A 24,092-nucleotide genomic window follows, 5' to 3' on the forward strand; every position below is an offset into this window, starting at 1 on the left:
GGCTGTCCCAGCCCTGGCCCTTCATGTATTTCAGTAATGTCCTTTTCTCCCGTCTCGTTTCCATGTTTTTCCCTTGTGACCCATTCCTTCTGTCACGTGTGTTTCCCCCCCAGCCATCATGTTCTGCTTGTGCTTAGTTATGTCCATGTCTTATCTCCTCCAGTCTGCAAGTTGCATCCACAGGCAAGATTAATATACCCCTTCAAAGTGTTTTTTTTTCTTTTCTCTTGATATTCATTAAGCACTCTTTAGTTGTGTGTTTCAGCTCTCAGACTGATATTTATGCCCCATGATTAGCACTGTTAATGTGTTTGGTATCCAGGGAGCACATCCAGTGTTGGGGTGCCTGGTTATGATCCTCTCACTCATCCAGCCTATCGGGGCCTTGCTGCGCTGCGGACCACAACATCACCTGTATGTATCCATCTGTGTGTGTTTAATTAATATACTATATCATGCCTATACACATTTAAGAATACTCTGTTCAAATATTATTTAAAAAAAAATTAAAAATGGCCTCACTTTTTTTTTCTCTACAATTATTTAACAAATTTTGAAAACACGATAAACCAAAGGAATGGGGCAGTACATGCTTAATGACTAAATGCACTGCTCACTCGGCAAAGTGAGGTTATAAAGTTATTTGATAACCCTAAGAGTTGTATTCATACTTCAGCCATAAAAGTTTTTAAAATTTCAAACTTTTGCAAAGTGTAGCCTGCATGTGCTTTATCAGAGCACACTTTCACACTGAAACACCAAGTAGGAAACTAATTTGCACATGACTCGTGAAAGTTATTCCTTCCTCTTAGTAATAATGGTACTTTTAATAAATATAGCCTGGTTGTAGCTTTGGAGGCCAGACTCAGTAAATGAAATATTTTTTAAGTGAAATATAGATTTAGTAAAATTGTATGTTCAGTAATGATACTTGTTTTCATAAATTGGATGCAGGAGAAATCTTAGACAAGAACTTCAGAAGCTGATGATTTTATAGTTCTTCTCTTTTCTTTGATAGGAGGTATCTGTTCAACTGGACACATTTTTTAAATGCGGTGGTAATAAAATCTATAGCTGGTAAGCTTGTGTTTTACTTCATTCTACCATCTTGCATATATGAATAGAATAGAATAGAATTCAACTTTATTGTCATTGCACATGCACAGGTACAGGGCAACGAAATGCAGTTTGCATCCATCCAGAAGTGCTTAGTGATATAGATATATTACAATATATATTAGCAATAATATAGATATGTAAGTATATTACAGAAATGGGTCTATTATGTTATAATGTACACGGTATGAAGTATGTTGTGAATATTCTATAACTACAAGTATGTACAGGCTGTAGTGAGTACAAGCTATGTACAGGATATGCTAACATTTTCAATAGCAGACACACTGTCACCCATGCTGCTCGTCTTAAAATGCCTGCTTCTTTGTGTCACACAGTGGCAGCCATATTTACAGGCCTGGACAGGATTGACAGTGATGATGGGTGGCTATTGAAAGTGATGGGTGGCTTCTTTGCCTGGGAAGTTCTCTTCATCATCATTTTGGAGGTCCATGATTGGGTAGTTAAACACAGAGGTAAGCCTTTTTTTTTGCATTTCAGTGATGAAGGAAAAAATCATCACTACCCATATACACTTTAATGACAAAAACCAATCTAGACCCAACAGTCCATTTGCACGGTGAAGAGCCACCTGATCAGTTCAGCAGCATTTAGCTGACTGAGCGAAGAGTATAACCCCTGTACACCTCAGAATGTGGTTGGATGGGTAAAATAAACAGCACTGTATCACAAGATTTTCTGTGTATAACACAGCAGCATCAAATATTGGTATTTATGAATTGATGAGTGAAAACGCGTAAGAATGTCTCAATGGTAGTCTGCTGGAACAAAAGCTGTTACACTTTAACTGTGCTGAAGTACAGCGACAAAGGAATCTTTATCTTTCGATTTATTAAATGCATGAAAATACTCTGGGAATACTATACACGAAGGCTCAGCTCATGCACCACCAACCTAATGTTATCAGAGAGAACTTGCATTGAAATGTCTCAACTGAGACTATCCAATTTTGGACACGTGTAGTTTGACAATGCTGTGGCTCAATGTGTGGCTCAGTCACACAAATTATTAAAAAAAAATATGATCACAACCTCTTTGTGTCTACAAAAACTGGTTAATGTTTGGTGATTTTTTAAAAATGTTTTACCCCCCCGTGCCGCACACACTTTCCATGACCAATGGCAACTTGACATGCTAAATGTTTACATAGAGCTTCCAGCACATTGTTATCGTTCTGAAAGTTGTTGTTTTTTTGTTTTTTTTCAATCACCACAACTACTCAACTCGACTCAATTTTATTTAAATTGATTTCAAATTGTTCTTCTTCTGTTAAAGCTTAAAACTAATATCATAACTCAACCTGTATAAATAAAATGATTAAAAACATAGCTGACTGCTTTAGTTCACTTCAGTTAATGTGCCCTGCAATATTTCACTGTTCTTTGCTCTGGGTTTCAGATGATACTGCTGATCAAATGGAATCAGCATTGGTAAGCTGAAAGAAATATAAAAGCAAGCAATCACTGATTGCCACAAGATGGAGTATTTCTAATATAATTTTACTTTTTTTGTCAGGTCAAAGGTGACAGTTGCCTGATCGCTGTGTACCTTCTGGGAAACCTTTGCTTTTTGGTGGCACTTCTGGTTGGAATTGGAGAAAAATGAGCAGCAGCAGAATCTTCCAGAGTGTTTCCCTGTAGTTTTGTTGAATTTTATCATCAATTTTAACATACTTGATGAGAGACTGCACTGGAAATTCAGACCCACTGATCCATCAGTTGGCGAATCCTGGAAAGTTTCTCAGTAATGTCTTTAAAAAATATTACTTATGTTTTTTTTCTCTTTTGCTTTTAGTTGATAATTAAGGTGTACTTTCAATCAGCATTCAATTTCACTGGGCCAAGCATTACTGTCGTGTGTGTGTGTGTGTGTGTGTGTGTGTGTGTGTGTGTGTGTGTGTGTGTGTATAATATGTCTCACAGTTGCAAAGAAAGAAGTAGTTTCAGTCGCCTTTAGCCTCCACTCTGGCTGCCAGGTAAACCAGTTTCATTTTACAAGCTGGTTACATTTTTTAAGCCAAACAGCAATTTTGTATTAAAAAGTACTTTTAACAATTTTTCCTTTTACATTTTTAAATCAGGTCAACTCGACCCACATCATAATGGGAGGGTTAAAGCCCTTTTCACACATTAACATCTGTTAATATGACAGCATCTATGTATGAATCTGCACCTTTGTCACTTTCATTTGAAAAAAAAAAACTGTCATTGATTCAGCTCCTGAACTTCCCATTTAATGTACATTTTTTCATATATTTCTAATAATCTTGCTGTCAATAACAACTGACAATAAGACAACAAATTTTTAACTTCATTAAATTGAAAATTATGTATGTCAGTGTAGTAGTGTTAAATGCTTACCAGGTTCAGATGCAAATGAAGAAACTCCACTCAGGCAAGTCTGCTGGACCAGATGGAGTGAGTCCCCTCAAGGCCTGTGCCCCCCAGCTTTGTGGAGTCTTCCATAAACTGTTCATGCTGAGTCTGAAGAGGGTCCCAGTGCTGTGGAAGACATCAAGCCTCGTCCCTGTACCAAAGACGCCACGTCCCAGTGGCCCCCAGGATTACAGGCCTGTGACACTGACCTCCCACATCATGAAGACCCTGGAAAGGCTCATCCTGGACCAGATCTCACCCATTGTCAGACCACATCAGGATCCCATTCAATTTGCTTACCAGCCCCGTCTCACAGGACGCCATCATCTATCTGCTCAATCGTGTCTACATCCACCCGGACCAGCCGGCGAGCACTGTGAGGTTCATGTTTTTTTTACTTTTCCAGTGCTTGGTGATAAGCTAACAGCGATGCAGGGGGATGCTTCTCTAGTGTCCTGGATTGTTGATTACCTGACAGGAAGACCACAATATGTGCGTCTTCCACATTGTGTGTCTGACAAGGTAATCAGCAACACAGGAGCACCATAAGGGACCATCCTCTCCCCCTTCCTCTTCACCCTCTACACCACAGACTTCAGCTGCTGCACAGAGACCTGCATCTTCAGAAGTTTTGATGTAAATAAATTTGCGGTCAATTTAGACTCAATTCAAAATCTCCTACTTGGGACGAACACTAAATGTAAATAGCTGACTTTCTAAATAAACCTATCCATCTTTGCAAGGTCAATTTTTGCTTTCACTAAATTCCAAATGTTTAGCCATAATTAGCTTAGCTGTCCTACTCTTGTTACTGCTCTTTCCTACTGCTGTTACAATCAAATGAACATCTCTGCAAAGATAAATTAGCTGAGACCTTAGGTTGATGGTAGTTACTAGCAAACACAGAAACTTACATACACTATATAGTACAGTTCTATGATACATCACCAAATAGAACAATTTGTGGCAATGCAGACAAGCAGAGAAACAGTTTAATTCGTTGAATTTGTTCACTTGATCGGAGGTGTGTTTCCTGCAGATATACAACATCGGATCTCAATGATTTTAAATGAGTAAAAGCCCTTGTGCGTTTAACCGGATTATTTATACCTTTAACATTCCAGCTTATAAAACGAAGAGCAGATGACTTTGCGAGCTTGCCATTCAGGTACCAAAATGCAGGTGCAGAAAAAATATGTCCCAACCTCTGGAATAATAAATCTTTCGTGCTTGAATCGATACGGTCCAATATCCTCTTTTCAGAGCTAGCAATAGCTCTCATAATCTCACTCATGTCATGGGGTGGTGCCTCCGGTCTGTCCTCAGCATGGTCCTGTCAGGATCTGACGGCGCCCTGACCGGTCGACCTGCCAGTGTGTGTGTGTGTGTGTGTGTGTGTGTGTGTTCACCCAGGGATTGACGGAGGATTTACGGACACTAAGGAAGCACTTGGAGGAGAGACGGGCACTCACTACTAGGGCTGGGTATCGTCACTGATTTCTAGAATCGATTCAATTCCGATTCACAAGGTCCCGAATCGATTCGATCCACGATTCGATTTAATTCGATTCGATTCGATTTAAATCTGGGAAATTTTGACAGTCGGAAATATTATAATTCAGATCAGTACATTTACATATTTTTGTATCAATAAAAAGGAAGCTGACACACGCAAGACTTTATCAAAGGTGTAAGCATCACAGCAGATGCCTTTGTGTCAAAGTAGCTGAAGATAAAACACAGAAAAACATGAAGGTGGTTTTCCTGGCCTGGGATTTTATAAAAATATTCTGCAGTACATCAAAAACGAAAGAAAACCATTAATCAACATATGAACATTACCTCTGAAGTTACAGAGGTTTTATTAGAGACACGGTTAAGCGTTTTGCATTTTGAATAATTTTAAAAAGTTTAAATTTGTTCAGTATTGAACAGCAGAAATGAGGTTTTCTTTTCGGAAGAATGTAAAAGGGAAAAAAACAGCGGCCGACAGCGCTGTAAACAACGGTAGACTTGTGCATAACAAGCAAGCGAATAATGAAGAAAGGGAAACTGTTCTTGAAGTACACAGAGAGAGAGAGAGAGGGCGAGAGAGAGACAGAGAGAGAGACAGAGAGAGAGAGAGGGCGAGAGAGAGAGACAGAGAGAGAGAGCTGTGCATCGCGGTGGAAGCAAAACAGTAAAAGTCAGAGTGAATTCATGACGATGTTTATGTGAATCTTCTTTTGCTGCTGGTTCGGTCAATATTGTTTGGAAAGAGATCAAACTAACAGCTTTAGAATCAGCGCATAAAGGGCGTGAACACAAAGCGCGGACCCGCCGACAGATCAGAATCAGTGAGCTGTCGGCTTTCAGCCCCGACCGTGTCCGTGCCGTCGGGTGAGAAAGGCGACATCTAAATGATTCTGATCCGCGGGTCGTGCTGTGTGTTTAAGTCTTTGTGCAGAATCCGTGTTCCTGCTCTCATTTACTGTCTTAGCTGTTTGGTGGTTCTTGAAATTTTGTGAGATGTCACCAGAGATTCTGGCATTTCGGGCAAAATAAATTTATATTAAAAAAATCGATTCAGGATTTTAATTAATCGATTTTACGTTATCCAAGCCATAATCGATCTTAATCAATGAATCGATTATAAAAACCCACCCCTACTCACTACCACGCACGGGCTTACACGGAAGGAGGGACGCACTATCACCATTGTTGCACATTTGAGCTGTTGTCACCTTGCTGCACTGTAAATAAATGCACTGTCATTATTTCTGAGCTCCGCGCCTGAGTCCACTCTTTAACAACCGTGACAGGTCCGAGGCTTTTGCGGCCTGCTCTTTCCCCGATCTAGTTTTGCTCATATTTCGTACACCGTAGCCTTGAAGATGTAAAAAAGTGCCTCAGAGCAGCACACGGGCGTGTTATCGTACTGTTGTTAAAAGTTCGTTAGTTTTGGAGCAATGGAATTATGAAACAAGTTAGTCCATTGAGGAGCCCTGTACAACACGTCTTCACATGGCTACCAGACACGCCCCCCGTCATTTTGTTATTATTCAATTCAGAACTGCCCAGACCAGACACAGTGACGTTTCACCAGAATCCCTTTGATCTCTGGTCTTCTTTATGACATCAGCACACGAAAACCTATAAATAGGGGAGAGGTTCTCACTCTTGTCAGTCTTTCAAAGAGAGTGGAAGAATTCACTAGGCAGGAAAACACTTAAACTACTCGAAACTTGCGTTTCTGACACAGTTGACGGTATTTTTAAAAAATCTTTTAGTTGGTACAGAGATTTAGCATCAACTTCAATTTGAAATATGAGTCTGTCAAATCCTGTTGTATGCAACATGAGAGCCGAGAACGAAAAACTTAAACAGCAAATCAAAGAGCTGAAAAATGAGAATAAAACTCTCAAACAACAAAACTCTACCATACGTGACCTTAAAGTCGAGAACGCCGACCTTAAGGAGCAAAAAAGAGAGCTCATAAATGAGAACAAGATTCTCCAAAAAAACATTGAAGTTCTCTTCAAACGAAGTGGGTTCTCTAAAAACAAGAGGAAAAGAGACCTGCAACTAGAGAATGAAACAATTCACTTCAAAATTCAAGAGCTGGAATATTGGAACCAAATTCTAAAGGATTTAAACAGCTCCAAAACCAAAGAGATCCAGCAACAGAAAGAGGTGATGCAGGAAATGGAGGCAGAAATCAGAGAGTTGCAAAGCAGCAAGACAGGCTTGGTTATAAAAGTGGGAGACATGGAAAAGGACAACCAGTCTTTAAGAGAGGAAAATGATGTGATGGTAAAACGCATGTGTGAGCTGAAAAGGGACTTTGAAAAGGAAAAAGATGACATGCAACAGGAAATACAGGCTGTTAAAACTGAGCTCCATCAGGCAAACACAGCCTTTAAAGAGTTACAAGAGAGTGAAGAAAGAAAAAGGATCATGAATGAGGAAAACAAAACAACGGACAGTGAACAGCTCAGACAGACCCTGGAACGCCAATGCTTTGCACATGAAATTGACATATTGAGGCGGCATAACGAACTTCTTGAACAGGACCTCCAGGAGCTTTCCAAAAGGAGTGGTGATTCTCAAAAAGAACTGAAACCACACGATGAGGGTGTGAAAGGAGAATCACGGATCTCCAAAGCCACTGAGAAAGACTCCGAACATGATTTTGAAGTGACCAACAGAGAAAAGGAGTTGTTGTGCCATGAATTTGAGGAAATGAAAAGAGAGCTTGAAGAGGTCAAGAAAAATCAGTATGATTCACAGGAAGCCTTGAAAACAGAAGACATGGCGTTGCAAACCCAAGCTCAGACTCCCAAAGTTTCACAGGAAGAACATAACAATCTGATAAACAACTACGATGTCCAAGTTGACATACTCAAACAACAAAATAAGGCCTTAGAAAATACGGTTAGTGACCTTACCAAAAAGATGTGGAATGGACGGGAAGCGATGAGACAAATGGAAAAGAACTTTCAAGAACAAAGGAAGCTACTCGAAAATCTCCGAGGAGAATTCGAGGAAATTTAGCACAACTACGACTTTGGCCCTCCCTATTAAACCTGGTTAACGCAGGTTCAATAGGGCTATAACTTAGACAATGGAAGTTCATTTGATTTAATTGGCCCAAAATGAGTGACTGCACCCAGACACTCAGTAGCAAAAAAATTACAGAGATTCAAGAGAGAAAACTGTTTCTGCATAGACTCCTATAGTACTGCAAGTCGTGTCATCGCTTGGTGTCCTGCATAGAGTGCAGGTTTAAGGTATCTACGTATCTTTCAGAATTAGAAGCTATGCTGCGTCAGGGGTTATAACAGCTGTGCCCCCCCCCCCAACCGGTCGAGGCAGATGGCCGCCCCTCACTGAGCCTGGTTCTGCCGAAAGTTTCTTCCTGTTAAAAGGGAGTTTTTCTTTCCCACCGTCACCAAGTCTAAGGAGCTTGGAGAAAAGCGCCTGGACTTCTTTAACTTAAAGAAGTCCAGGCGCTTTTCTTTCCAAGCTCCTTAGACTACTATGGCCTTGATGACTGATAACCTTCACAGACACTGTCATCAAGGGTTTGCTCACAGGGGATCATCTGATTGTTGGGGGGTTTTCTCTCTTATATTGTATGGTCTTTACCTTACAATATAAACAGCCGAGAAGCGGCTATTTTTGCGATCCGGTGCTTTAGAAATACATCTTAGCTGAACTGAACTCCATAACATCTGGACCGAAATGCCTACACACAACGGTAGGCATTTCAATCAAGAGCTCTGTCCAAAACGTTCAATGACAAGCATCAGCACCAGGATTGTTTTTTAGCTCACCAACAGTTCATGTTCCCTACCCATTTTTTATTGTAACTGCAACTTTGTAAGACTGGGTTGGGAGATGTTCTTGTGGTGAGCTTTTATTTACATAATTGGTTTCTTTAATAGTGAAATAAAATAAATTTGTATAACTGGAAACAGCGTTCTCCTGTGTGATTATCACATTGTATTCTTTAAACCATATAACAGAATATATAATATATATAATTTACTCATAGTAATATTAATATCTAATGTGATTGAGTTTCCTTATCTCTACTTATGTGCTGATGTGTTCACTGAGGCCATTGTATGGTCCATTTTGGCTGCATTTCCATGTTTTAAACATGAAATTTGCTTATTTAAAGGGTGTCTCATGTATCTCTTATGCAGAAATATGTGTTGCCTAGCTGGACAAATGTAGCACAGGTCTACTATTATTGGTCACGTGTGTTTCCCCCCCAGCCATCATGTTCTGTTTGTGCTTAGTTATGTCCATGTCTTATCTCCTGTCCCCTTTTCCCTCTGTATGTATTCACAGTGTACGTGTTCCTCGTCGGCTCGTCATGCTAAGTCTGCGTGTCTTATTCCGTCATGTGTCATGTATCACTCCAAATCTCACTGACTTTAACTAATAATAACTGTTTGCTGAGTGTTATGTCTAAAAGGTATTGCACAATCGCCTCTAGTAGAGGATCAGGTTTGTTTTCCACTGATAATGGATTTTAACATGACTGACCAATGATTGTGGAGCACGTCAATGTAGGATCTTATAAATACAACGAGCAAACTTAAATGTTTTAAAATGTTCAAAAAATTAATGTATTATATTTCTGAAGTATGACGGAAGGAAAAAGTTAAATTTTTTTCATATTTTAAAAAAAAATCCATGGGTTTAATGGGTCCATCATCACTATATTGAGGGCCTTGTATAATAGCCCAACTGAAAAAGTAAAGATTAACGGTGAACTTTCAGATGCTTTCAAGCTTGAAAGGTCCACAAGACAAGGATGCCCACTGAGTCCACTCTTATTTGCTATTTTTATAGAGCCATTGGCTGAAAGGATTAGGCAGAATGGTAACATAAAAGGGATTAATATCACTGGAAGTGAGCAGAAATTGGCCTTGTTTGCAGATGACATTTTGGTTTACTTATCAAAACCTACCGAATCACTTATGGAGCTCATGTCAGTGTTAAAGGAGTATGGGCTATACTCGGGATATAAATTGAATATACAAAAAACACAAGTTCTTAGTAGCTTTTATAGCCCTCCCCAGAATCTGCTCAACAAATACAAACTAAGCTGGGACAAAAGAACTATCAAATATCTGGGCATAAACTTATCAATGGATATAACTAGCTTGGAAGAAATCAACTACCCCCTACTTAAAAAAGATATCATGCTAAATATTAGCAGATGGTCTATCTAAGCATTTCTTCTAGAGTGGACATCATAAAAATGAATATGCTCCCAAAGATATTAAACTTATTCCAGTCTGTTTCTATAGAAAACCCTGATAGATACTTTGTAGAGTGGGATAGGACCCTCTCAAGATTTATATGGGCGGGTAAAAAGCCAAGAGTTAAGTTCAAAACACTTCAGCTTCCCAAAGATAAAGGAGGATTAGGCATCCCTTGCCTACAGGATTACTACAGGGCAACACAAATAAGAAATCTGGTGGGCTGGTGTAAACCCGGATACTGTTCAACAGAGAGACGAATCTGGCATTGATATCTGACATCACAACAGAGAGACGAATCTGGCATTGATATCTGACATCACAACAGAGAGACGAATCTGGCATTGATATCTGACATCACAACAGAGAGACGAATCTGGCATTAATATCTGACATCACAACAGAGAGACGAATCTGGCATTAATATTTGACATCACAACAGAGAGACGAATCTGGCATTAATATCTGACATCACAACAGGGAGACAAATCTGGCATTAATATTTGACATCACAACAGAGAGACGAATCTGGCATTGATATCTGACATCACAACAGAGAGACGAATCTGGCATTGATATCTGACATCACAACAGAGAGACGAATCTGGCATTGATATCTGACATCACAACAGAGAGACGAATCTGGCATTAATATCTGACATCACAACAGAGAGACGAATCTGGCATTGATATCTGACATCACAACAGAGAGACGAATCTGGCATTGATATCTGACATCACAACAGAGAGACGAATCTGGCATTGATATCTGACATCACAACAGAGAGACGAATCTGGCATTGATATCTGACATCACAACAGAGAGACGAATCTGGCATTGATATCTGACATCACAACAGAGAGACGAATCTGGCATTGATATCTGACATCACAACAGAGAGACGAATCTGGCATTGATATCTGACATCACAACAGAGAGACGAATCTGGCATTGATATTTGACATCACAACAGAGAGACGAATCTGGCATTGATATCTGACATCACAACAGAGAGACGAATCTGGCATTGATATCTGACATCACAACAGAGAGACGAATCTGGCATTGATATTTGACATCACAACAGAGAGACGAATCTGGCATTGATATTTGACATCACAACAGAGAGACGAATCTGGCATTAATATCTGACATCACAACAGAGAGACGAATCTGGCATTGATATTTGACATCACAACAGAGAGACGAATCTGGCATTGATATCTGACATCACAACAGAGAGACGAATTTGGCATTGATATTTGACATCACAACAGAGAGACGAATTTGGCATTGATATTTGACATCACAACAGAGAGACGAATCTGGCATTGATATCTGACATCACAACAGAGAGACGAATCTGGCATTAATATCTGACATCACAACAGAGAGACGAATCTGGCATTAATATCTGACATCACAACAGAGAGACGAATCTGGCATTGACATTTGATATCACAACAGAGAGACTGGATGTCAATGTCAGAAAGATGACTGTGATGTCAGAACCCTCTAAATCTTGTAATTTACACATGGTAAATGGCCTGTGTTTGCATAGCGCTTTACTAGTCCCTAAGGACCCCGAAGCACTTTACACATCCAGTCATCCACCCATTCACACACTGGTGATGGCAGCTACATTGTAGCCACAGCCACCCTGGGGCGCACTGACAGAGATATTTAATTCCAAATGATTTGACTGCATCATTGCGTCTTTGAGTTATGACCCAAACTCTCTATCAACTTTGTGAATAAATTCACGTCCCCCTGTGACCTCATAATTACACCACAGTTCAGATGGCATGAATGAGTCATGAGGTCACACCAACAGTGACAACATCAGCAGTGACATCACTAAAGTTGCCAGGTGAGTCCATAAATAGAACCCGTGACGTGGAGCAGGTACCGCCGTTTTGGACAATGCCACGACGCAGGTATAGACGCAGACATGCGAGGTCTTCTCGCCCCGTTCGCAGACACAAGAGACCCCACAAGGCCTCGGGTGTCCGCAGACGTGGGAGAAGATACCGTCGCAGACATTAGACAATCTCAATAAACATGTAGGATGAACATCAAAACTTTGGTCCAATCAAGTTTTTTTTAGATAACATATGTTGTTGTTGTTCTGTGTGTGTTTGTTATCAATGTTGTGGAAAAAAGTTAAGCTTAGTAAGCCATCAAGCACTGATCACTCGTAGAAGAGCACCAATAGGAGACAGAACTAATTAGAAGGTGTTATTATTCAGTCTGTACATCGAATAGAAGGCACTAACCACAAGGTGATCTTCAATTCATCTCTGTGTGAATGTGAACGGGGCGAGAAGACCCCCACTAACTGCATGTCCCTAGACTGTGGGAGGAAGCTTGAGAGAACATCCAGACTCCACACAAAGACCCCGGCCTGATGAGGCTAGGGTCCTGAGTTCGATACCCTAAACTGAACGCAGGACAGAGGAAGGGATGGGTGATGTTCATGTGTGCCCAGGTGTATGATGTGGCTCTTTGTCTGTGACTGGTTGGCTGTCCCAGCCCTGGCCCTTCATGTATTTCAGTAATGTCCTTTTCTCCCGTCTCGTTTACATGTTTTTCCCTTGTGACCCATTCCTTCTGTCACGTGTGTTTCCCCCCCAGCCATCATGTTCTGTTTGTGCTTAGTTATGTCCATGTCTTATCTCCTGTCCCCTTTTCCCTCTGTATGTATTCACAGTGTACGTGTTCCTCGTCGGCTCGTCATGCTAAGTCTGCGTGTCTTATTCCATCATGTGTCATGTATCACTCCAAATCTCACTGACTTTAACTAATAATAACTGTTTGCTGAGTGTTATGTCTAAAAGGTATTGCACAATCGCCTCTAGTAGAGGATCAGGTTTGTTTTCCACTGATAATGGATTTTAACATGACTGACCAATGATTGTGGAGCACGTCAATGTAGGATCTTATAAATACAACGAGCAAACTTAAATGTTTTAAAATGTTCAAAAAATTAATGTATTATATTTCTGAAGTATGACGGAAGGAAAAAGTTAAATTTTTTTTCATATTTAAAAAAAAAATCCATGGGTTTAATGGGTCCATCATCACTATATTGAGGGCCTTGTATAATAGCCCAACTGCAAAAGTAAAGATTAACGGTGAACTTTCAGATGCTTTCAAGCTTGAAAGGTCCACAAGACAAGGATGCCCACTGAGTCCACTCTTATTTGCTATTTTTATAGAGCCATTGGCTGAAAGGATTAGGCAGAATGGTAACATAAAAGGGATTAATATCACTGGAAGTGAGCAGAAATTGGCCTTGTTTTTGAAGAGTAATACCAGCCGGCAGGTGTGGCAAGGCATCCAGCACCTAACCAACTATAAGATCAATCTCGGAGCTGCGGACGGTGACCTGGAGCTGGCAGAGGAGCTGAATATCTTCTTTGCCCGCTTTGAGACCAGGGTACCGGAGGTATTGGAGCCACAGCAGCAACACGCCACCCATAGCAGCACCACCCTCACCCTGGAAGAGCACGAGGTGAGGCGCATGCTGCAGGCTGTTAACCCGAGGAAGGCGGCGGGTCCTGATGGTGTGCCAGGTCGAATATTGAGGGATTGTGCAGGACAGCTGGCTGGGATCTTCACCAGGATTTTCAACAAATCCCTCGCACAGGCGACTGTCCCACTCTGCCTGAAGTCCTCCACCATAGTCCCCTTGCCTAAGAAGCCCCACATCACCGGCCTGAATGACTACAGACCGGTGGCACTCACCCCAGTGGTAATGAAATGCTTTGAGAAGCTGGTCCGCAGACACATCACAGCAGCCCTGCCCCGCAGCCTGGATCCACACCAGTTTGCCTACAGAGCAAACCGATCCACGGAAGACGCTGTAGCCACAGCACTCCATGCTGCATTAACTCACCTGGAAGAGCATGGTAGCTATGTGCGGATGCTCTTCGTGGATTACTGCTCAGCTTTTAACACCATCCTTCCACACAAACTGGTGGCCAAGCTACAAGACCTGGGGCTTCCAGACAGCACCTGCATGTGGATCAATAGCTTCCTCTCGGGCCGTAGACAGAGAGTCAGAGTTGGCCATCACACATCCTCAGCCCTGAGTCTCAGCACTGGCTCACCCCAGGGCTGTGTGCTCAGTCCACTGCTCTACTCTCTCTACACACACGACTGCACTCCTCGCCACCACAGCAACATCTTTGTGAAATTTGCAGATGACACCACAGTGGTGGGGCTCATTTCCAAGGGAGACGAGTCTACGTACAGAGACGAGGTGGAGCAGCTGACGTCATGGTGTAAGGCCAATAACCTCCTCCTCAACACTTCAAAAACCAAAGAACTCATAATAGACTTCAGAAGGAAAAAGGCAGAGATCCAACCACTATTCATAAATGGGGACTGTGTAGAAAGGGTGGCAAGCTTCCGCTTCCTGGGAGTCAATATAGAGGAGAACCTTTCCTGGAGTGTGAACACCTCCGAGCTGCTGAAAAAGGCCCAACAGAGACTGTACTTCCTGAGAATTCTCAGGAGGAATAACATCACACAGAGACTGCTGGTGTCCTTCTACAGAGCCACCATTGAGAGTGTTCTAACTTACTGCATATGCATCTGGTACACTAGCTGCACAGGGGCTCAGAGGAAAGCACTCCAAGGGATCATTAACACTGCCCAAAAGATCACTGGCTGCCCTCTCCCCACACTGGAAGTTCTACACAACGCCCACTGTTTTAAAAAGGCCCAAAACATCATAAAAGACACCTCACATCCTGGCCACTCCCTGTTCGAACTGTTGCCCTCAGGCAGACGGTACAGGGCAATCAGAGCAAGGACTAATAGACTCAAACACAGCTGTTATCCAACTGCAATAACACATCTGAATACTACAAAAAAATGTCCATCACGCCACTCTTGTGTTAATCTATGCACGGTCTGAAGCATGTGTGTGGGAATGTATGTGAATGTTTTACTGTTATATCTTATTAGTATTTTAAGTATTCTATCTATTTTATTTATTGAATTTTATTGTTTTATTTATATTTTGATATTGCTAGGGATGATGCAATGATCGGGGACCATTCTTCATTTCGTTGTTCTCATGACAATGACAATAAAGTTTCTGATTCTGATTCTGTTTGCAGATGACATTTTGGTTTACTTATCAAAACCTACCGAATCACTTATGGAGCTCATGTCAGTGTTAAAGGAGTATGGGCTATACTCGGGATATAAATTGAATATACAAAAAACACAAGTTCTTAGTAGCTTTTATAGCCCTCCCCAGAATCTGCTCAACAAATACAAACTAAGCTGGGACAAAAGAACTATCAAATATCTGGGCATAAACTTATCAATGGATATAACTAGCTTGGAAGAAATCAACTACCCCCTACTTAAAAAAGATATCATGCTAAATATTAGCAGATGGTCTATCTAAGCATTTCTTCTAGAGTGGACATCATAAAAATGAATATGCTCCCAAAGATATTGTACTTATTCCAGTCTGTTTCTATAGAAAACCCTGATAGATACTTTGTAGAGTGGGATAGGACCCTCTCAAGATTTATATGGGCGGGTAAAAAGCCAAGAGTTAAGTTCAAAACACTTCAGCTTCCCAAAGATAAAGGAGGATTAGGCATCCCTTGCCTACAGGATTACTACAGGGCAACACAAATAAGAAATCTGGTGGGCTGGTGTAAACCCGGATACTGTTCAACAGAGAGACGAATCTGGCATTAATATCTGACATCACAACAGAGAGATGAATCTGGCATTAATATCTGACATCACAACAGAGAGACGAATCTGGCATTGATATCTGACATCACAACAGAGAGACGAATCTGGCAATGATATTTGACATCACAAATTTAAATGTTGGTATGGTTAAATGTTATCCTGTGTGACACTCACACATGCATACACATATACAAGTGTCTGTAAACTTTGATATATCTTTCCTACAGGATCAATAAGAATCCATATGGGTACCTTCACCAGCAATAAAAGGATCAATATTAATAATCCCCTTGTTGTTGGCAAAGATGATGTTCCTGATATCATCAAAGCTCATGGTAAGACCTTGCACAAAGTGATACGTGTAAAATAAAAATGTTTTTTAGTCCAAAATAATCTCAGCAAAGTCCTCTGTCATTTTTTGCTAAGCTGTTCACAGCTAAATGATTTGAAAGTCCTTGGAAGATAAATGCTACCAGGAACGTCATTTCATTTGTACTTTTAGCACGATTAAAGTGTTTAATCTATAATACTGAGTAGACTTGCAGTCCTTTAAATTGAACTGCACATGTTTCACAGACACAAGTTACACAAACAAGGAACCAAAACAGTGGATGAGGTTGGACACATTAGATGGGTGGTCTCTTAACAATAACTGTCCTTTTTCATGAGATAAGGATATGCAAAACAATAATTTATAACAATCTTCAGATGTTTGAAAACTAATAGAATTTTGAAGATGTGAAAAACATTTCTGTGCCGCTTTTCTGCTAATGGTATACCTGTAATTATGGCAATGGACTCAGTTTCTTGGCCCAAGGTTGCTGTTTGGCTGCTCACTGTCTATATTACCTTTGCTCTGTTGACTCATTAGTTTAAATCCAGAATTTGACGACTACTGTCAAATGTTTCTGCTCTAAATTTTTAGTCAGTTGACAGACCACATGTTTACTCCAGGGGAAGAAATTCATCTTAACTCCTAAAACAAAGAGAAGTGGAGAGAATTTCAATATTTAACTGTGTTTCAGGATCACTCATGCTGATTGCCTGGATGACCACAGGATCACTCGGCATGATGGTTGCCCGATATCTAAAAAAAATGGCCAAGGGAAAAAAAATGTGCGACAAAGATCTCTGGTTTATGGTGAGACATCATAGACAAAACCATGTATTATCTTTTCAATGTGGAACCAAAGTTTTTGTAAACTAAACTAGGCTTGAAAATAACTTAAACTTGGTGTGTTTCCAGAATAAATTTCATGACTAAAAATATTAACTTCATAAGTAATTTCAGATATCCAATCCAAGATATAATAGACTTGTAAGACAGCTTGGTCCAAGCCTAATGTTATCTGGACAAATGTATTGGTTTAGCTGCCACAGTATCATGCTGTATTCTTTGTGTTCCTCCAGGTCCATGTTGGAGCAATGTGTCTGACGGTAGCAGCCACAATCATTGCTTTCATCCTTGTGTTCGTTCATTCTCAGGACTGGTCTGGGGTTAGTACACTGACTCTGCTAGATTCTAAGAATCTTAGTTAAGTTATGGTTTTGTACTATTCATTACAGCGACAATCAAATGATAAAACCGTGTTTCTCTGTAATAATATTTATTTTCTTATTTATTCCAACTAAATTTTATGTGTTGTTCACACAGAATTGGGGGTAATTGTTGAATACAAATTGTTGATTATATGAATGCAAATACCCTCCAAATTATGTTGCAACATTTAGATTTCATTTAATCCCAGTTTTTAAACCCTATATTTAAGTACAAATGTATTTATATAGCACTTTTCAAGATCATTTCTGCAAAGTGCTTCACAATCAAAATAGTTAAGTTAAAAAGAACTCCAAACGTTCCTCATTGAAGATTTAGTTGATATTGCGTGGACATCAAGAGTTTTAATTACATTAGGCACAAACAAGGACTTTGTTTTCTGTTTGAAGAAAATGATCAGCCATTCATTTTTTTAAATAGTCCAAACACCTATGCAAGACCTGTTGCTTAGAAAGTGCAAAGAGTGTGTTTATACACCACTTTGCATTTAATCCTTAGTTACTCTCTGGCTCTCGTCCATAACATTTTGCCTGTCGTGTCTCCCCATCACCTCCAACCAGTTGCAGCAGATGGCTGCATCACCTGAGCCTGGTTCTGCTGGAGGTTTCTAACAGAAAAGAAGGGAATATTTCCTTCCCACTATCACCAAAAGCTTGCTTCCACCAGTTGTAGTAGTGATGCAGAAACATTATGCCTTTTGACAACCAATCCACATATGAACAGGTTCAAGAAATAATTTGAGGGATAAATGGAATCTGTGGGCTGCATCCAGTTAGTTTCACTTTAGTTTTTTATAAAACAGTCATCTCATGGTGCTTTACATTAGAAGGATGAGCCAAGGGAGTTTAATATAATTCAACTTAATATGAATGCGATAACCATACCAACCAGGTATGGACCCCTCCAACCCTTGGCTTTGGTGTGCAGAAACAACTCCCGTGTAACAGTAGGACCCTCTGGCAAAACCAGACTGAAGGAGGACGATCATCTCCAGCTTTTGGTTGTGATGTGATTGTAGAAGAGAATAGCGACACCATGTAAAACCTAAAGGACAAAATGCAAACTATGGAGATGACAAAAAGTTGGTGCATATTTATAAGCCAATATTGCAAGTCATTAAGACAAAAGGCAAGTGGAGCAGAAGTGCCCCTCATGGGAGGTACATCTAGAAATGATTAAGTTCTCATGGTACTCTCAAAGGTACTCGTACTTTTCACTCTGGGGTTATTTGTGGAGGCTTTACCTTCACTTGGGTAGTAGAGCAAGTCATCTATCAAACAGAAGGTCCATAGATCAATCCTCAGCTCCTCCAGTCTGCAAGTTGCATCCACAGGCAAGATTAATATACCCCTTCAAAGTGTTTTTTTTTCTTTTCTCTTGATATTCATTAAGCACTCTTTAGTTGTGTGTTTCAGCTCTCAGACTGATATTTATGCCCCATGATTAGCACTGTTAATGTGTTTGGTATCCAGGGAGCACATCCAGTGTTGGGGTGCCTGGTTATGATCCTCTCACTCATCCAGCCTATCGGGGCCTTGCTGCGCTGCGGACCACAACATCACCTGCATGTATCCATCTGTGTGTGTTTAATTAATATACTATATCATGCCTATACACATTTAAGAATACTCTGTTCAAATATTATTTAAAAAAAAATTAAAAATGGCCTCACTTTTTTTTTCTCTACAATTATTTAACAAATTTTGAAAACACGATAAACCAAAGGAATGGGGCAGTACATGCTTAATGACTAAATGCACTGCTCACTCGGCAAAGTGAGGTTATAAAGTTATTTGATAACCCTAAGAGTTGTATTCATACTTCAGCCATAAAAGTTTTTAAAATTTCAAACTTTTGAACCCGATAATATCCTTTACATTAAATGTATGGTATGATACAGTAAGGGAGTTCAGGATTGGCAAAGAGCTTGGTTTGCTAAAATGGATAGCCTTCGATGAAGAATTTAGACCAGGAAAATTGGATCTTGGTTTTAAAAATTGGAATGAAAAGGGAATCACAGCAATTTGTTTATTAATCAAAAAAGGAGAAATTAAAAGTTTTGAAGAATTAAAACGGGAATACAACTTAAATAACAAGGATTTTTTCAGATACTTACAGGTGAGAGATTACTTTAATAAAAACATAAAAATAGAGGAAGACAAAATCCATCCTATTATAAAAATAAATATACTGGCATATAAAAGTGTTATTCCAAAAACAGTGTCTACCCTATACAAATGTTTGATGGAATCAAGACAGGAATCAACTGTATATGTTAAAGTAAAATGGGAAAGAGAGCTGAGTGAAGAAATCACTGAGAGGGTGTGGTATGAAACATGGAAAGAACATAAGAATACAACTCACTCATTGAGGTGGAGAGAATTCATCTGGAAAAATCAAATTCGCTATTTTATTACACCTAAGATTAAAAATAAACAAACCAATACACAACAACAATGTTGGAGGCTGTGTGGATGGGATGAACCAGACCATACACACATTTTCTGGAAGTGCAGAAAAATTCACACTTTCTGGGTTAAAATTCACTCGGCTCTCTGTGATATATTAGGTTATATTATTCCTAGAACCTGCCTTGTTTTGTATCTAGGGTACTTGGAAGGTACTGTAGATGTAAAGGATCGTTACCTGGCTAAGATTCTCCTTTTGGCAGCAAAGAAGGCCATCACCAAAAACTGGCTTAAGACAGAAACACCAGGAAAGCAGCAGTGGGTAGCAATTGTGGAGGACATTATGGAGATGGAGAACCTTACATATAAACTGAAATTAAAGGAAGAACGCTTTTTGAAGGACTGGGGAAAATGGTTGACGTACAACGGAAGGGGAAAAAACAGACTGAACTGAATGAAGATGAGCATACAAGAAGAAAAAAAAAAGTGAAATGAACGATGGAAATGTTTGACACCACAGGCATGTTTCCTTTTTTTTCTTTTGTTTTCCTTTATCTTATTTTTCTAATTATTATTCTATATGTATCTATATTTTTATACATATATATTTGTTTGTTTCTTTTTCTTTCTAATTTCACTGTCTTGAGTTTGTGACTCTCTTTGTATTCTGTTATTCTGAAGAAACTGTATGCGTAATGGACAGGTGAGTTGTTCAAATAAATAAAATAAAAAGTTAAAAAAAAAAAAATTTCAAACTTTTGCAAAGTGTAGCCTGCATGTGCTTTATCAGAGCACACTTTCACACTGAAACACCAAGTAGGAAACTAATTTGCACATGACTCGTGAAAGTTATTCCTTCCTCTTAGTAATAATGGTACTTTTAATAAATATAGCCTGGTTGTAGCTTTGGAGGCCAGACTCAGTAAATGAAATATTTTTTAAGTGAAATATAGATTTAGTAAAATTGTATGTTCAGTAATGATACTTGTTTTCATAAATTGGATGCAGGAGAAATCTTAGACAAGAACTTCAGAAGCTGATGATTTTATAGTTCTTCTCTTTTCTTTGATAGGAGGTATCTGTTCAACTGGACACATTTTTTAAATGCGGTGGTAATAAAATCTATAGCTGGTAAGCTTGTGTTTTACTTCATTCTACCATCTTGCATATATGCTAACATTTTCAATAGCAGACACACTGTCACCCATGCTGCTCGTCTTAAAATGCCTGCTTCTTTGTGTCACACAGTGGCAGCCATATTTACAGGCCTGGACAGGATTGACAGTGATGATGGGTGGCTATTGAAAGTGATGGGTGGCTTCTTTGCCTGGGAAGTTCTCTTCATCATCATTTTGGAGGTCCATGATTGGGTAGTTAAACACAGAGGTAAGCCTTTTTTTTTGCATTTCAGTGATGAAGGAAAAAATCATCACTACCCATATACACTTTAATGACAAAAACCAATCTAGACCCAACAGTCCATTTGCACGGTGAAGAGCCACCTGATCAGTTCAGCAGCATTTAGCTGACTGAGCGAAGAGTATAACCCCTGTACACCTCAGAATGTGGTTGGATGGGTAAAATAAACAGCACTGTATCACAAGATTTTCTGTGTATAACACAGCAGCATCAAATATTTGTCACGGTACGGCATGGCACACCGTGGAAGGAGTGGGGAAGGAGGACCCAGGCGCGGTGCTCTACGTATAGACAGTGTTTATTTACAGAGGGTGATATCAAACAACAATAAATCCCCGTGTTTCTCCCCAGACTCCCGTGTCGTGTCCTCCAAGTGCTCTCTGCTCCCGTGTCTGCACTCCCGGTGCTCGCTGCTCCTTAAGCCTTCCACGCTCCTCCTGCGGGAAACAATAGCGGCAGCAGTCAGGACACTGAACAATGGCAGGCATACACTACACGACCAAAACCTAAACTGGGTAACTAACGTGGAGTCCCAAGCAATGATCCCGCGTCGGTGGGAGCTCCAAGACTCTCTTAAGTAGCTCCCCCGACGAGGCCTGATCAGCAGCAGGTGTGTGGCTTCGGGTGTGGCCAGTCCCCTTGCAGGGCCACACCCTCCAGGCCTGACGCCGCCTATAAACAAGTGCTCAGCCACCCACACACACATATACACAAGCACAGGGAAGGGGGAGCAACACCAAAATACACAGCAATAATAATAATAATAATATAATACATGACTGCTCAGGGATCCTGGGTCGCCCAGTCCCAGGACCCTGACAATATTGGTATTTATGAATTGATGAGTGAAAACGCGTAAGAATGTCTCAATGGTAGTCTGCTGGAACAAAAGCTGTTACACTTTAACTGTGCTGAAGTACAGCGACAAAGGAATCTTTATCTTTCGATTTATTAAATGCATGAAAATACTCTGGGAATACTATACACGAAGGCTCAGCTCATGCACCACCAACCTAATGTTATCAGAGAGAACTTGCATTGAATTGTCTCAACTGAGACTATCCAATTTTGGACACGTGTAGTTTGACAATGCTGTGGCTCAATGTGTGGCTCAGTCACACAAATTATTAAAAAAAAATATGATCACAACCTCTTTGTGTCTACAAAAACTGGTTAATGTTTGGTGATTTTTAAAAAATGTTTTACCCCCCCGTGCCGCACACACTTTCCATGACCAATGGCAACTTGACATGCTAAATGTTTACATAGAGCTTCCAGCACATTGTTATCGTTCTGAAAGTTGTTGTTTTTTTGTTTTTTTTCAATCACCACAACTACTCAACTCGACTCAATTTTATTTAAATTGATTTCAAATTGTTCTTCTTCTGTTAAAGCTTAAAACTAATATCATAACTCAACCTGTATAAATAAAATGATTAAAAACATAGCTGACTGCTTTAGTTCACTTCAGTTAATGTGCCCTGCAATATTTCACTGTTCTTTGCTCTGGGTTTCAGATGATACTGCTGATCAAATGGAATCAGCATTGGTAAGCTGAAAGAAATATAAAAGCAAGCAATCACTGATTGCCACAAGATGGAGTATTTCTAATATAATTTTACTTTTTTTGTCAGGTCAAAGGTGACAGTTGCCTGATCGCTGTGTACCTTCTGGGAAACCTTTGCTTTTTGGTGGCACTTCTGGTTGGAATTGGAGAAAAATGAGCAGCAGCAGAATCTTCCAGAGTGTTTCCCTGTAGTTTTGTTGAATTTTATCATCAATTTTAACATACTTGATGAGAGACTGCACTGGAAATTCAGACCCACTGATGCATCAGTTGGCGAATCCTGGAAAGTTTCTCAGTAATGTCTTTAAAAAATATTACTTATGTTTTTTTTCTCTTTTGCTTTTAGTTGATAATTAAGGTGTACTTTCAATCAGCATTCAATTTCACTGGGCCAAGCATTACTGTCGTGTGTGTGTGTGTGTGTGTGTGTATAATATGTCTCACAGTTGCAAAGAAAGAAGTAGTTTCAGTCGCCTTTAGCCTCCACTCTGGCTGCCAGGTAAACCAGTTTCATTTTACAAGCTGGTTACATTTTTTAAGCCAAACAGCAATTTTGTATTAAAAAGTACTTTTAACAATTTTTCCTTTTACATTTTTAAATCAGGTCAACTCGACCCACATCATAATGGGAGGGTTAAAGCCCTTTTCACACATTAACATCTGTTAATATGACAGCATCTATGTATGAATCTGCACCTTTGTCACTTTCATTTGAAAAAAAAAAACTGTCATTGATTCAGCTCCTGAACTTCCCATTTAATGTACATTTTTTCATATATTTCTAATAATCTTGCTGTCAATAACAACTGACAATAAGACAACAAATTTTTAACTTCATTAAATTGAAAATTATGTATGTCAGTGTAGTAGTGTTAAATGCTTACCAGGTTCAGATGCAAATGAAGAAACTCCACTCAGGCAAGTCTGCTGGACCAGATGGAGTGAGTCCCCTCAAGGCCTGTGCCCCCCAGCTTTGTGGAGTCTTCCATAAACTGTTCATGCTGAGTCTGAAGAGGGTCCCAGTGCTGTGGAAGACATCAAGCCTCGTCCCTGTACCAAAGACGCCACGTCCCAGTGGCCCCCAGGATTACAGGCCTGTGACACTGACCTCCCACATCATGAAGACCCTGGAAAGGCTCATC

The 24,092-nt window shown here is 40.0% G+C and overlaps 2 protein-coding genes across 2 annotated transcripts; both read left to right on the forward strand.

The window, feature by feature from the left end:
* Window positions 1–327: 327 nt before the first annotated feature.
* LOC308406148 (putative ferric-chelate reductase 1) lies at window positions 328–4,089 on the forward strand. Its single transcript, XM_080897017.1, has 5 exons — window positions 328–414; window positions 1,019–1,077; window positions 1,455–1,592; window positions 2,536–2,567; window positions 2,653–4,089. Exons 1-5 carry the CDS (start codon window positions 353–355, stop codon window positions 2,740–2,742), a joined length of 381 nt encoding a protein of 126 aa, XP_080753143.1. The 5' UTR covers window positions 328–352; the 3' UTR covers window positions 2,743–4,089.
* A 12,122-nt stretch (window positions 4,090–16,211) lies between these two features.
* On the forward strand, window positions 16,212–23,393 carry LOC308406062 (putative ferric-chelate reductase 1). Its single transcript, XM_080896864.1, has 9 exons — window positions 16,212–16,333; window positions 17,024–17,139; window positions 17,409–17,495; window positions 19,029–19,134; window positions 20,165–20,384; window positions 21,016–21,095; window positions 21,213–21,350; window positions 22,901–22,932; window positions 23,018–23,393. The coding sequence occupies exons 1-9, from the start codon at window positions 16,243–16,245 to the stop codon at window positions 23,105–23,107; spliced, it is 960 nt and encodes a 319-aa protein (XP_080752990.1). The 5' UTR covers window positions 16,212–16,242; the 3' UTR covers window positions 23,108–23,393.
* Window positions 23,394–24,092: the final 699 nt, after the last annotated feature.

Source organism: Rhamphochromis sp. 'chilingali' (assembly GCF_963969265.1).
Source record: "Rhamphochromis sp. 'chilingali' genome assembly, chromosome: 11".
NCBI classification, from domain to species: domain Eukaryota; kingdom Metazoa; phylum Chordata; class Actinopteri; order Cichliformes; family Cichlidae; genus Rhamphochromis; species Rhamphochromis sp. 'chilingali'.

Coding starts and splice junctions, on each gene's coding strand:
- LOC308406148 (XM_080897017.1), top strand. CDS start 353: ATGATCCTCTCACTCATCCAGCCTATCGGGGCCTTGCTGCGCTGCGGA. Junction 415..1,018: donor TGCGGACCACAACATCACCT/GTATGTATCCAT, acceptor TTTCTTTGATAG/GAGGTATCTGTTCAACTGGA. Junction 1,078..1,454: donor GGTAATAAAATCTATAGCTG/GTAAGCTTGTGT, acceptor TGTGTCACACAG/TGGCAGCCATATTTACAGGC.
- LOC308406062 (XM_080896864.1), top strand. CDS start 16,243: ATGGGTACCTTCACCAGCAATAAAAGGATCAATATTAATAATCCCCTT. Junction 20,385..21,015: donor GACTGGGGAAAATGGTTGAC/GTACAACGGAAG, acceptor ATGATTTTATAG/TTCTTCTCTTTTCTTTGATA. Junction 21,096..21,212: donor GGTAATAAAATCTATAGCTG/GTAAGCTTGTGT, acceptor TGTGTCACACAG/TGGCAGCCATATTTACAGGC.